At 41.4% G+C, this 14,328-nt stretch overlaps 1 protein-coding gene across 1 annotated transcript; it reads right to left on the bottom strand.

Moving 5' to 3' along the window:
• Positions 1-93: 93 nt before the first annotated feature.
• On the bottom strand, positions 94-12,718 carry LOC117817635. Its single transcript, XM_034690389.1, has 6 exons — positions 10,358-12,718; positions 7,169-9,565; positions 6,487-6,538; positions 3,964-6,329; positions 837-3,209; positions 94-111 (listed from the first exon to the last, which is right to left on the bottom strand). The coding sequence occupies exons 1-6, from the start codon at positions 12,716-12,718 to the stop codon at positions 94-96; spliced, it is 9,567 nt and encodes a 3,188-aa protein (XP_034546280.1).
• Positions 12,719-14,328: the final 1,610 nt, after the last annotated feature.

Below are 14,328 nucleotides of genomic sequence, written 5' to 3' on the forward strand. Positions count from 1 at the left end.
AAAGACTCCGACTGTGACAGCAAATATTTGTCCAACCTTTTGGGTATCGTTACCACAAAAAAAGATATGAATGCATCGGCCTGATGGCTTGGTTCAAATGCCTGCCCCGCTCTGCATGTGAAACAAAAGCTTTGTGAGGGGTGGGACAACCTCCTCCATCTTTTCCCAATGTTACAGCGACACCTAATGGTTATAAAATAATTGTAAATTACTATTAGACCTGTATCTATAATGATATACTGTATTACAAACGTAAAGTATGTAAGTACTGTCGCGAGAGTAGGTCATTTTATCGTAAGACTGAAATGGCTGAACATTTTGAAATGAGAAACACGATTTAACATAGACTCTCTCTCTCTCTCTCTCTCTCTCTCTCTCTCTCTCTCTCTCTCTCTCTCTCTCTCTCTCTCCCCCCCCCCTCTGATTGTAGGCCTATGGAAAATGGAAGTGGAAAATTATTCTAATATAATATTTATTGTCATTAAATGTTGAAATTCAATTTTATCTTCAACGTAACTAGATCCCGGTTATACTCAGGCTCATACTGTACAGTCAAGTGTATAATGTAGCTCAGTTTTAGATCAAAGCATTCCAAATTATTCACATAACCCAGCAGACACGTGTCAACGTCATTGCCAAAAAAACTTTTTCTGGTAACAGGAAGAGAAACATCAGTTAACATCAAACTTTTCAAGTTTTGCCAAACATTGCCATGCTACTAAGAATTCCACAGCAAGCGTGCTAAGAGATACAAAGCAAAAACATTTCTGCACCGTGGACAGCGGTAACAATCAGATGCTCAGCAATATATGTGGTGTTTGCCTAAAAGCTCTTACCTCTGTAGATGCCCTCCTCCTGTCAGGGAGCACTAGTGTGTTGGCATGGCTTCCCGGGACTATAGTGGATCCTATACTCATTCTGGGTCCCACTAACATGTAGCGTTTGTCTCCAGATCTGTACTGGATGCTGTGACATAATGTGCCGTCATAATTAGTCTCTTGTAGATATTTGGAAGTATAGTCTGTGGATTTGGAGCACTGCATTGCAATCAGCACGATGATGCTGATGATGAAAAGAGCTGAGACTGAGGCCAAAGTGATCATGAGATAAAAAGTGACATTACTCTCCTCATCATCCTTTGTTGCACTTTTTACATCAGAAGCAGCAAAAGCCTCTTTGGGCTCCACAACTTTGACAATGACAGTAGCTGTAGCAGAGAGGGACACGTTGCCATTGTCTTTGACCAGTATGATGAGTTTCTGCTCAGCCTCGTCTGTCTCTGTGAATGAGCGAAGTGTTCTGATCTGTCCTGTGTAGCGTTCCAAAGCAAAGAGACTGTGCTCAGTGACTTCCTGCAGTGAGAAGAGCAACCAGCCGTTATATCCTATATCAGCATCATAGGCTCTGACTTTAGTCACCAAGTGTCTTGCGTTCACATTGCGGGGAATCTCCTCCACACCTTCAGCAGAGCCGTTGGAGCTGACTGGATACAGGATGACTGGAGCGTTGTCGTTCTGATCCAGAATGAACACGTTCACTGTGACGTTGCTGCTCAGGGACGGAGTTCCAGAATCTGAGGCCACAACTTGGAACTGGAACGTTTTCACTGTTTCAAAGTCGAAACTTTTTAGCGCCAAAATATCTCCAGTTTCACTATTAACATTTAGAAAGGTTGTCATATCACCATGCAGCCCATCACCCCTCACTATGCTGTATGTTATTGCTGCATTTTCATCCATATCACTATCAACAGCACTTACGGACAGTATTGATGCTCCTGGGGCATTGTTTTCTACCATGTAGAGTTCATATGGACTCTGGGTAAAAATTGGTTTGTTGTCATTAACATCAGACACCTGAACACTCAGGGTTCTTATAGTTGAAAGAGGAGGTTCACCACAGTCTGTAGCGGATATGGTGATATCATAATGGGACACAATTTCTCGATTTAAACGCCCCTTAGTGACAAGGGAATACATGTTTTCCTCAATGGAGGGCGTCAAATCAAACGGAACATTTTTCGAGATCGTACAAATAACTTTCCCATTAATTCCCGAATCTCTATCAGTGACACTTATCAGGGAGATAACAGTGCCAGGCTTTGAATCCTCAGGGACTACGTTTGACAATGAGGTTACTTCAATGTCTGGCTTATTGTCGTTCACATCTTTTATGTTTATGATTACCCTACTACCAGCCGTCCAAGGTGGCTGCCCTCTATCTGAGGCCTGCAGTTCTAGCCTGTAAACCTCTGTGTCCTCGAAGTCCACTTTTCCTTTCACCCGTATCTCTCCAGTGACGCTGTTTAATTCAAACGTGTCATGCACTTTCTTCTTTTGTGTTTTTCCAAAGCTGTATTCGATTTCGCTGTTAGAACCCTCATCTAAATCTGTAGCATTCAGTCTAATTACAATAGTTCCAATTGATGTATTTTCATCTAATGAAACCGTATATATATCTTTGCTGAACACGGGGCGGTTATCATTTGCATCCAGCACAGTGATATTTACATTAAGGCTACCAGATTTAGGGGGACTACCCCCATCCTGAGCAGTTAACACGAATCTGTGTTCTGCCTTTTGCTCCCTATCCAACGGCTTTTTCAGCACCAAAAATGGTATCTTATCTTCTTCAGTGTCCCTAGTTTCAACTTCAAAGAACTCATTCTGGCTTAGTTTATATAATCGGACCGACTGCGTACCGACATCAGGGTCTCTAGCTGCATGGATTTGGAAACGGGTACCTTGAGGAGTGTGTTCTGCTATTTCAAGCCGCTGCTCGCTTTCAGGGAAAGTTGGTGAATGATCGTTTATATCCTTTATTTCGACACCAACATAATGTATTTCCAGTGGGCTTTCAACAACGATTTTCAGGTTGATCAAGCAAACCTTGATTCCTTCACAGAGCTCCTCCCGGTCCATCCTTTCCCCGATATACAGCACGCCATTGTTTTGATTTAACTGGAACAGAGCGTGATTTGGACCAGAAACAATACGAAACCGCCTGTCTTTCAAAGCGTTAATGTCAAGACCTAAATCTTTTGCAACATTTCCAACTGGCGACCCAGCTTGTAACTCTTCTGGAACAGCGTACCTTAACTGGGCCACAATCCGCTCCCCAAAGCACAGCAACAAAATCCCGGTGACACACCAGCAGTTCAACGACCGCCTTTGTCCTCGTATTCCCATCGTGAGGCAAAACAATGAAAGCTTTCTTTGAGGAAAATATAATCCAACTGCTTATCAAATTGTTCTCATTAGATCCATTCCAATATTCTCAAATATCAGAGCTCACAAGTATAAACGCTATTCCTGCTTCTTGATATAAAGAGTACGAGGAACACCGTCTGCATACCACCTTCATCAGAGATGATCCATAGATGGGCAGGGTCTTACAGTGTGCTTCACATCCATTTTAGAGGCCACACTGACACCACGTGGTCAATGGGCTACAACACGACACGGCAAAATGTGCTGTACTTCACTTTACTCGGGAGTGTGCAGTCTGTATGTCACCATGCTGCCAAAAGTAAAGTTGTTATGGACACATGGTCCGGTATAAAAACGCCTTTCAAATTGTTGCAACCCGGCTACATGTTTTGTTTATAAGCAAACATTATTTTGTTCTGTGAACTTAATGGACTTTCAATTAAGTAATTATATATATATATATAAAGTAAAAAAGGAGAATCATTGAACCACAACTCAGCTCGGAAAGATTGGATGAACAGAGAGGTCTGAATGATGAATGTTAACTTAATTTATCAAAACAGGTGGAGTAATCACGTGGATCAACCTGCCGTTGCTACAACCGTATTTCAGCACCACGAACAGCACCATTCACACCAGGTTCAATAAAGGAAAATGGAGCATTGTCATGCGAACCTGTTGAAAATTATCAAATTGTGTAAACATAAAGCCATATGAAACAAATTGAGATGATAAGGTGATATATTTAAAATACATTTACCTCAGTAGATGCCCTCCTTCTGTCAGGGAGCACTAGTGTGTTGGCATGGCTTCCCGGGACTATAGTGGATCCTATACTCATTCGGGGTCCCACTAACATGTAGCGTTTGTCTCCAGATCTGTACTGGATGCTGTGACACAGTGTGCCATCATAGTTAGTCTCTTGTAGATATTTGGAAGTATAGTCTGTGGATTTGGAGCACTGCATTGCAATCAGCACGATGATGCTGATGATGAAAAGAGCTGAGACTGAGGCCAAAGTGATCATGAGATAAAAAGTGACATTACTCTCCTCATCTTCCTTTGTTGCACTTTTTACATCAGAAGCAGCAAAAGCCTCTTTGGGCTCCACAACTTTGACAATGACAGTAGCTGTAGCAGAGAGGGACACGTTGCCATTGTCTTTGACCAGTATGATGAGTTTCTGCTCAGCCTCGTCTGTCTCTGTGAATGAGCGAAGTGTTCTGATCTGTCCTGTGTAGCGGTCCAAAGAAAAGAGATTGTGCTCAGTGACTTCCTGCAGTGAGAAGAGCAACCAGCCGTTATATCCTATATCAGCGTCATAGGCTCTGACCTTAGTCACCAAGTGTCCTGCGTTCACATTGCGGGGAATCTCCTCCACACCTTCAGCAGAGCCGTTGGAGCTGACTGGATACAGGATGACTGGAGCGTTGTCGTTCTGATCCAGAATGAACACGTTCACTGTGACGTTGCTGCTCAGGGACGGAGTTCCAGAATCTGAGGCCACAACTTGGAACTTGAACTTTTTCACTGTTTCAAAGTCGAAACTCTTTAGAGCTGTGACGTGTCCGTTTTCACTGTTTACATTAAGGAAAGATGTGACGTCATTTTGACTCCCCTCTCTCACGATATGATATGAAATAGCTGCATTCTCGCTTACATCGTTGTCTGTTGCGCTCACAGAGAATATTGATGCTCCAGCAACATTATTTTCTACCAGATAAAACTGTAAAGGGTTTTGTTCAAAATGTGGTCTGTTGTCATTCACATCTGATATCTGAATGCTGAGAGTTTTATAAGTCGATAAAGGAGGATCACCACAGTCTGTGGCTTTTATTGTTATTTCATAATGTGACACCTGCTCTCGATCCAGAATTCCTTTAGTTACAACAGAGTAAGTGTTTTCCTTATAGGAGGGTTTTAATTCAAAAGGCACATCTGACATTATACTCGAAATAATTTGTCCATTGACACCAGAGTCTTTGTCTTTTACTTTGATGAGGGAAACAATGGTTCCAGGTTTTGAATCTTCAGGTACTGTATTTGACAGTGATGTGACTTCTATTTCTGGTGGGTTATCATTAATGTCTTTTATTTTTATAATGACTCTACACTCACCAGTTAATGGTGGTGTCCCTTTATCAGATGCCTCTATATCGAGTGAATAAACGTCGTTTTCTTCAAAGTCCAAAACTCCTTTAACCTTAATTTCCCCTGTTAATTTGTCCAACTCAAAAATGTCATATACTTTTTTCTTCAGAGTTTTTTCAAGGTTGTATTCAACTTCCCCATTAGCCCCTTCATCGAGATCTTTTGCGTTAATTCTAAATATTGAAGTGCCAACTGCAACATTTTCCTGTATTTCTATTTGGTAAACCTCATGACTAAACATTGGACGGTTATCATTACTGTCAAGAACAACTATAGTTACATTTAATGTTCCTGATCTTTGAGGTTTACCTCCATCTACTGCTGTGAGCAACAGCGTATGTTTGTCTTTTTTTTCTCTATCCAAAGATTTCTTCAACACTAAAAATGGTATTTTATCCTCATCACGTTGACGGATGTCTACCTCAAAATGTTCATTTGTAGTTAAAGTGTATGTACGAATAGAATTAACCCCAGCATCAGGATCACGAGCAGCGTGCAGCTGAAACCGCTTTCCTGGTAATGTCTGTTCACCAATTTCAAATATCTGCTCCCTTTCAGGGAAAGTGGGAGAGTGATCGTTTACATCAGAAACTTCAATGACTATGTAGTGTATTTCCAAAGGGTTTTCGACAATGACTTTTAGCTCCATTATGCAGGCCCCGCTCCCGCCCTGACAGAGCTCCTCTCTGTCGATTTTCTTATGAACATACAGAGCCCCATTGTCCCGGTTTACCTCAAATAATACATCCTTAGATTCAGAAACAACACGGAACCGTCGATCAAACAAAGAGTTGATATCCAGTCCAAGATCCTTCGCAACATTTCCAACAACAGTTCCTCCCTTCACCTCCTCGGGAACAGAGTAACGTATTTCTCCTAAAGCCCGTTTGCCGACAAACAACAGAATAACCAGGCGTAGAGCAAACCAAGAGCACAGCTTTCTTCGAGGTTGTCTTCCGATCTCCATTACTACTCAACAACACATATAAATATTAAAGAGCCGTTAATTCAATAACAGTCTATATCAAATCCATTGTGTGGCCAATAAAATAAAACACTCAGACATCGCAAATCCATCGGTTGGCGAGCTTGATTCAAATGACTCCTCTGCTTTTCTGGGACGAACAGAAGCTTACATAGGGGAGGGACATAGCTTCCTGTTGTTTCCCAATGTAATGCTGACACCCAGAGGCGACACGGGGATAAAACAAGGTACTATATACTCCTAATTTAAAAAAATACAATGAGCCTTTTTGTTGTGTAACATTCAGATTTCAGCCTTCAATCACCTGGCCTGATCAACGAGTCATAAACACAAATATGTGTGGTTTGTCTTAATTGTATTGGGAGGCAAGTGCGTGTTGGTGGTGCAGTATAATATGTTACACTTAATGGGCTTCGTTTATTTTTAAGATAACAATCATTCTTTTTATTTTTAAATTTGATGTGTGCTATGTTCTTTATTAACCCAGTAGGCGACTTTATTTCAGCACCATGGACAGGGATCTGACCAAGCGTTCCACCTTTGCTCTAAGCGACGTCTGTCCAATTTTTTGCAGCATATTTTCATAGCATTGCCAACGCCAGACTAATAAATTAAAATGTATAATGCTCAACAACAAAATATTGACAGCAAAGCTAACAAACAACATCAGCACCTATTGGTGCATTGATTTAAATGTCAACAACTTCCGAGTCGATAGAAAAACACTTTTGGACAAAAAGAGAAAGAATCTTGACATCGAGCAAAAACAAGTTAAATAGCATATAATCTAAAAACTGTTCAACATATAGTCGAAAGCTCTTACCTCTGTAGATGCCCTCCTCCTGTCAGGGAGCACTAGTGTGTTGGCATGGCTGCCCGGGACTATAGTGGATCCTATACTCATTCTGGGTCCCACTAACATGTACCGTTTGTCTCCAGATCTGTACTGGATGCTGTGACACAGTGTGCCATCATAATTCGTCTCTTGTAGATATTTGGAAGTATAGTCTGTGGATTTGGAGCACTGCATTGCAATCAGCACGATGATGCTGATGATGAAAAGAGCTGAGACTGAGGCCAAAGTGATCATGAGATAAAAAGTGACATTACTCTCCTCATCTTCCTTTGTTGCACTTTTCACATCAGAAGCAGCAAAAGCCTCTTTGGGCTCCACAACTTTGACAATGACAGTAGCTGTAGCAGAGAGGGACACGTTGCCATTGTCTTTGACCAGTATGATGAGTTTCTGCTCAGCCTCGTCTGTCTCTGTGAATGAGCGAAGTGTTCTGATCTGTCCTGTATAGCGGTCCAAAGCAAAGAGATTGTGCTCAGTGACTTCCTGCAGTGAGAAGAGCAACCAGCCGTTATATCCTATATCAGCGTCATAGGCTCTGACTTTAGTCACCAAGTGTCCTACGTTCACATTGCGGGGAATCTCCTCCACACCTTCAGCAGAGCCGTTGGAGCTGACTGGATACAGGATGACTGGAGCGTTGTCGTTCTGATCCAGAATGAACACGTTCACTGTGACGTTGCTGCTCAGTGACGGAGTTCCAGAATCTGAGGCCACAACTTGGAACTGGAACGTTTTCACTGTTTCAAAGTCGAAGCTCTTTAGCGCGGTGATGTGTCCGTTTTCACTGTTTACATTGAGGAAAGATGTGACGTCATTTTGACTCCCCTCTCTCACGATATGATATGAAATAGCTGCATTTTCGCTTACATCGTTATCAGTGGCGCTCACAGAGAATATTGATGCTCCAGCAACATTATTTTCTACCAGATAAAACTGTAAAGGGTTTTGTTGAAAATGTGGTCTGTTGTCATTCACATCTGATATCTGAATGCTGAGAGTTTTATAAGTCGATAAAGGAGGATCACCACAGTCTGTGGCTTTTATTGTTATTTCATAATGAGGCACTTGCTCCCGATCTAGAATTCCTTTAATGACAACAGAGTAAGTGTTTTCTTTATAGGAGGGCTTTAATTCAAAAGGTACGTCATTATTTATGCGTGTTATTATTTTTCCATTCACACCAGAGTCTTTATCTTTTACCCTGATTAAAGAAATAATAGTTCCAGGTTTTGAATCTTCAGGTACTGTATTTGACAGTGATGTGACTTCTATTTCTGGTGGATTATCGTTGATGTCTTTTATTTTTATAATGACTCTACACTCACCTGTCATTGGCGGTGTTCCTTTATCTGATGCCTGAACATCAAGTTTATAAACGTCGTTTTCCTCATAATCCAACAACCCTCGTACTTTTATTTCTCCTGTTATTTTGTTCAATTCAAATATATCATAGACTATTTTTTTCAGTGTTTTTCCAAGACTATATTCAATCTCACTATTGGAGCCTTCATCGGGATCAGTTGCATTCATTCTTAAAATTGAAGTACCAATTGCAACATTTTCTTGTATTTCAATTTGGTAAACCTCCTGACTGAACATTGGCCGATTATCATTAATATCAAGAACAATAATAGTTACATTTAATGTTCCTGATCTTTGAGGTTTACCTCCATCTACTGCTGTGAGCAGCAGCATGTGTTTTTCTTTTTGTTCTCTGTCCAAAGATTTCTTCAACACTAAAAATGGTATTTTATCCTCATCACTTTGACGGGTATCAACTTCAAAATGATCATTTGTTGTTAAAGTGTATGTGCGGATAGAGTTAACCCCAGCATCTGGGTCACGAGCAGCATGCAGCTGAAATCGCATTCCTGGCAGAATTTGCTCACCTATTTCAAATATCTGCTCTTTCTCGGGAAAACCAGGAGCATGGTCATTTACATCCATTACCTCCACGACTACGTAGTGTATTTCCAAAGGGTTTTCAACAAGGATTTTAAGCTCCATTATGCAGGGCCCGCTCCCGTCCTGACAGAGCTCCTCTCTGTCGATTTTCTTATGAACATACAGAGCCCCATTGTCCCGGTTTACCTCAAATAATGCATCTTTAGATTCAGATACAACACGGAAACGTCGGTCAAACAAAGAGCTGATGTCCAGTCCAAGGTCTTTTGCGACGTTTCCAACCACAGTTCCAGCCTTCACCTCCTCGGGAACAATGTAACGTTGTTCTCCCAAAGCCAGTTTTCCAACAAACAACAGAAGAACCAAGCGCAGAGCAAACCAGGAGCACAGCTTTCCTCGAGATTGTTTTTCCCGCTCCATCGTTATCCAAAAGTAGACCCAAACACAATAGTCCCGATGCTTCAATAAATGATTATGTAAAACCCATGCCTCGAATTCAAAAACCCCATATAGCGATTTTATCACTCGGTGAGCTTGATTCAAATGATCCTCTGCTTTTCCATAGCAGCGAACAAAAGCTTTCGGAGGGGAGGGACAAGAACGATGTCTCATGATGTTATGTAATGTAATACTGACACCAAGAGGTCACTTGGAAAGCACAAAACTCTATGTACTGCATTTTTTAAACGACATACCTAATGGATCCTTTCTGTAGACTATACGCTTTCTTCATATAACACCAGATCACACGTTCACTCTATTGTGATAAAACAATTGTTAATGTTTCAAAATAGAGCTGTAAAGGTCTATTCATTGAAATGAGAAAACTGCTCAACTTAATTAATTTAGTTTCTTAAGATAGAGCTTTTTATTTTATTTTATTTTTGGCCATGTTCTTTGTTAAGGAGCTACTTTATTTCAGCACCATGGACAGAGATCTCAATTGGGGGCTCTTCCTGCTATATTTTTATATATTATATTAACGAGAACACTCAAGATAAGTGCCCAGTAATCATGCAAATCAATGAACAAAAGCAAGTTTTAGAAAAATATCAGACACACGGCTCAAAAAGTTTGTATCGCTGATATATTTCACCCGGCATTGATAAAGGAGGAAAACAACTATTATTACATTTTTCTTTGGACCCATTCAACATCTGAAAATGAATTTGAAACAACATAATTTATGGGAGAAAAAATAGAGGAACACAATACATAGACAAACGCAATACAATGTTTCAACGCTCTTACCTCAGTAGATGCCCTCCTCCTGTCTGGGAGCACTAGTGTGTTGGCATGGCTGCCCGGGACTATAGTGGATCCTATACTCATCCTGGGTCCCACTAACATGTAGCGTTTGTCTCCAGATCTGTACTGGATGCTGTGACACAGTGTGCCATCATAGTTAGTCTCTTGGAGATATTTGGAAGTATAGTCTGTGGATTTGGAGCACTGCATTGCAATCAGCACGATGATGCTGATGATGAAAAGAGCTGAGACTGAGGCCAAAGTGATCATGAGATAAAAAGTGACATTACTCTCCTCATCTTCCTTTGTTGCACTTTTCACATCAGAAGCAGCAAAAGCCTCTTTGGGCTCCACAACTTTGACAATGACAGTAGCTGTAGCAGAGAGGGACACGTTGCCATTGTCTTTGACCAGTATGATGAGTTTCTGCTCAGCCTCGTCTGTCTCTGTGAATGAGCGAAGTGTTCTGATCTGTCCCGTGTAGCGGTCCAAAGAAAAGAGATTGTGCTCAGTGACTTCCTGCAGTGAGAAGAGCAACCAGCCGTTATATCCTATATCAGCGTCATAGGCTCTGACTTTAGTCACCAAGTGTCCTGCGATCACATTGCGGGGAATCTCCTCCACACCTTCAGCAGAGCCGTTGGAGCTGACTGGATACAGGATGACTGGAGCGTTGTCGTTCTGATCCAGAATGAACACGTTCACTGTGACGTTGCTGCTCAGTGACGGAGTTCCAGAATCTGAGGCCACAACTTGGAACTGAAACTTTTTCACTGTTTCAAAGTCGAAGCTTTTTAGAGCAGAAATGGTGCCGTTTGCCTCATTTATATTCAGAAATGAGGCTACTGTGGGCCCTGGACTTTTACGGTCGAGTGTGTACGTGACTGCTGCATTTTCACCTCCATCAGAATCAGAAGCGCTCACGGAAAATATTGACATTCCGGCTTTGTTGTTTTCAAAAATATAAAAAGTGTATGGGCTTTGAGTGAACAAAGGACTGTTGTCATTTACATCCATTACATCTACCTGTATCACCTTTGTAGTAGACAGGGCGGGGCTCCCCAAGTCCTTTGCTGTTATTGTTATATCATACATAGATGTTGTTTCTTTATCTAAGGAGTCCTTGGTGACCAAAGAGTAAGACTGCCCGTCAGGGGATGGCTTTAGGTCAAAGGGTAAATGGCCAGGTATACTGCAGACCACCTGTCCGTTCACACCAGAGTCAAGGTCCGTCACGCCCATTAACGCCACCACGGTGCCAGGAGGAGCATCCTCTGGAATGCGACTTGAAAGAGATGTAATATCTATTTCTGGATGGTTATCGTTCACGTCCTCCACTCTGACAATAACATTGCAGTGTGTGGAAAGAGACACGATACCTTTATCAGCAGCCAGCACCTTAATCTCGTAGACTTGCTTTTCCTCATAATCAAGGCCTCCTTTCACCGTGAGTCTGCCAGTTTTGCTGTCCAGATCAAACGGTTCAGTTGAAAGTCCTCTGATCTTACTTCGTAAAGAATACTCTATCTCACCATTCAGACCTTCATCAGAGTCGGATGCATTTACCATCAGCAGAAATGTCCCTGCAGGTGCGTTTTCTTTCACTGTTACTGTGTATTTCTGTTTACCACACACTGGCGAGTTGTCATTTATATCAGAAACAACAACAGTGATATTGATTGTACCAGATTTAAGTGGTTTACCTCCATCTGTAGCTGTCAGTAGTAACCAGTGCTGACCTGCTTGCTCTCGATCCAGTGGTCGCTGTAATATAAGAAAAGGAACCTTGCCCTCCTCTCCAAACTCCTCAGTTTCCAGTCGAAAATACTGGTTATGGTTCAGTTTATATGACTGTAAGGAATTCAAGCCAACATCCAAGTCGTGTGCCCCTTCCATTTGAAATCTAGACCCAACTGTGGCGGACTCCAGCACCTCTAATGTGTAGTTTTCTTCTGGAAATTTCGGCGAATTGTCATTTACATCAATTATCTCTATACTCACTTGGTGCATCTCGAGGGGATTTTCTACAACTGCTTTCAGATTTGTGATGCATGGAGCAGTTTTTGCGCACAACTCCTCTCTGTCTACTCTCTGGTTCACGAACAGTACTCCATCCCTCGGGTTTACCTTGAACAGATCCTGCTTTGTCCCCGATACAACACGAAGGTTTCTGTCAGTCAGTCTGCCGAGGTCTAATCCAATGTCTTTGGCTATATTCCCAACTGGACTTCCCAATTTAGATTCTTCCTGAATTGAATACCGTATTTGAGCAGTTATTCCTTCCAAATCAGCCACGATCACCAGGGCCAGACAAAAAGAAATCCACACATCCACCCGTCGTCTCTTTGTATCCATGCTCGACATTGTTTTGTCAAAATCCTCTTAATCAACTGTTACATCCAAAAACAACTCTCTTCGACTTATCCGTTTCCTCTTTCAGATAATAAAAAACGAAAGTATGTGGGAACCATCATTGTGGAAGAAATAAGCTTGTTCGGTCATAGATCTCCACCCGTCACTTTGGGTCTGACTGAATGCACATTTATAAAAGACTACCCCTCTACACCCAGCACTGTGGAGATATATAGTGTAACAGCACCACCCATTGTGATTGCAATGATGGTGCAATGGCGATACGCTTTCTTTGAAACCGAATGACTTGGCTTACCCCCCTATAACTGAGTTTTGAAAATAAACTTTCTTGTTATCAAAAGTCAGTTACTGAAAATGTCTTAAATGAAAAGAGTGGATGAAAAGGTTGTGCCCATAAGTGTACTTAAATCAACACGATGAAAAATGTTCAGTAAGAAAGAGAAGCTTCTCTTCCCCTTATGTCTCCAACGAAGTATTTCAAGATATGTTTTTTTGTTCTATATTTCATTATCTTGTCAGTAAATAAAAAGCTTGTGTCCACATCTAGCCCCTTGATATTTGTCTGTAAAATCACCCATCCTTCAGCCGATATTCATGTTCTCCGCAGATATTTCAGAGAACAATGATTGTCAGATGAGTTTTTAGATGGAAATGAACAGCTGAAAAAATTGCAGGCTTTCAAGTGTTACTTTCTGAAGTGTTCTTGAAAAGGTGATACAAATACAGCATTAAATACAATACAATAGCAACCCTTTATTTGAAACCTTGAAATAAGGCATTTTTAGGACTTTACAATGTGTGCACAAATCTGCCTTTTATGAAGTTTACAATAAAAACACATAGTTTCATATCCAGACAGAACACTCCTAACAGAAGCTTAAAGATTCTGAATGTGTACCGAACGGTGAGGACTGTTTTAGGGGCTTAGAATAAAAACATCAAATCGAGATTAATTTAGAAACTACAAGGAAAGGGAGATATGTCGGAGAAAATAATTTAATTAAGTAAGCAAATATATAATGTCTTTACACTCACAGGTTGAAATTTAAAAAGCGTTTGAGTCTCACTCTGTATGTCACATGGTTTATTTTCAAAGTTATTTATAATAAGTGATAATCAACCAACAGAATGGTTTATAGGGTTGCTGCTAATGCAGATAAAGCTGTGGACCTTCACATTCTGTCTGTGCTCCACTCAGCACACTCCCACTTTCCTCCTCTCGTAGTAGAGGTGAGCAGTGACTTCTCGTGGATCAAACCTGCAACTGCAGCTCCGTTGCTCTGTTGAATTGTCTCATAAGGAATGTCTGCCCTACATTTATGCATAATTGTGCCTTGCAGAAGCATTACATACCGCAGCAGAGTACTGAAAACAACTTAATAAATCATTAAAGAAGTGAAAAAATATTGATAACACTAACAGCAACGAGGCAACAAAATGACCTACATAGTAAAAATACTGAACCTCCGCACCCCTCCCACGTGTTACGTATTGCTTCTGGAACTAGGCCAGTCATAGTCGTGCGCGTGCACGAGCGCTGCCGCATTCTGCAACAACCCCTCCCATGTCTGCTTCCATCGCTCCTCATTGCTTCACCACTG

The sequence above is a fragment of the Notolabrus celidotus genome, chromosome 8, assembly GCF_009762535.1.
Source record: "Notolabrus celidotus isolate fNotCel1 chromosome 8, fNotCel1.pri, whole genome shotgun sequence".
NCBI classification, from domain to species: domain Eukaryota; kingdom Metazoa; phylum Chordata; class Actinopteri; order Labriformes; family Labridae; genus Notolabrus; species Notolabrus celidotus.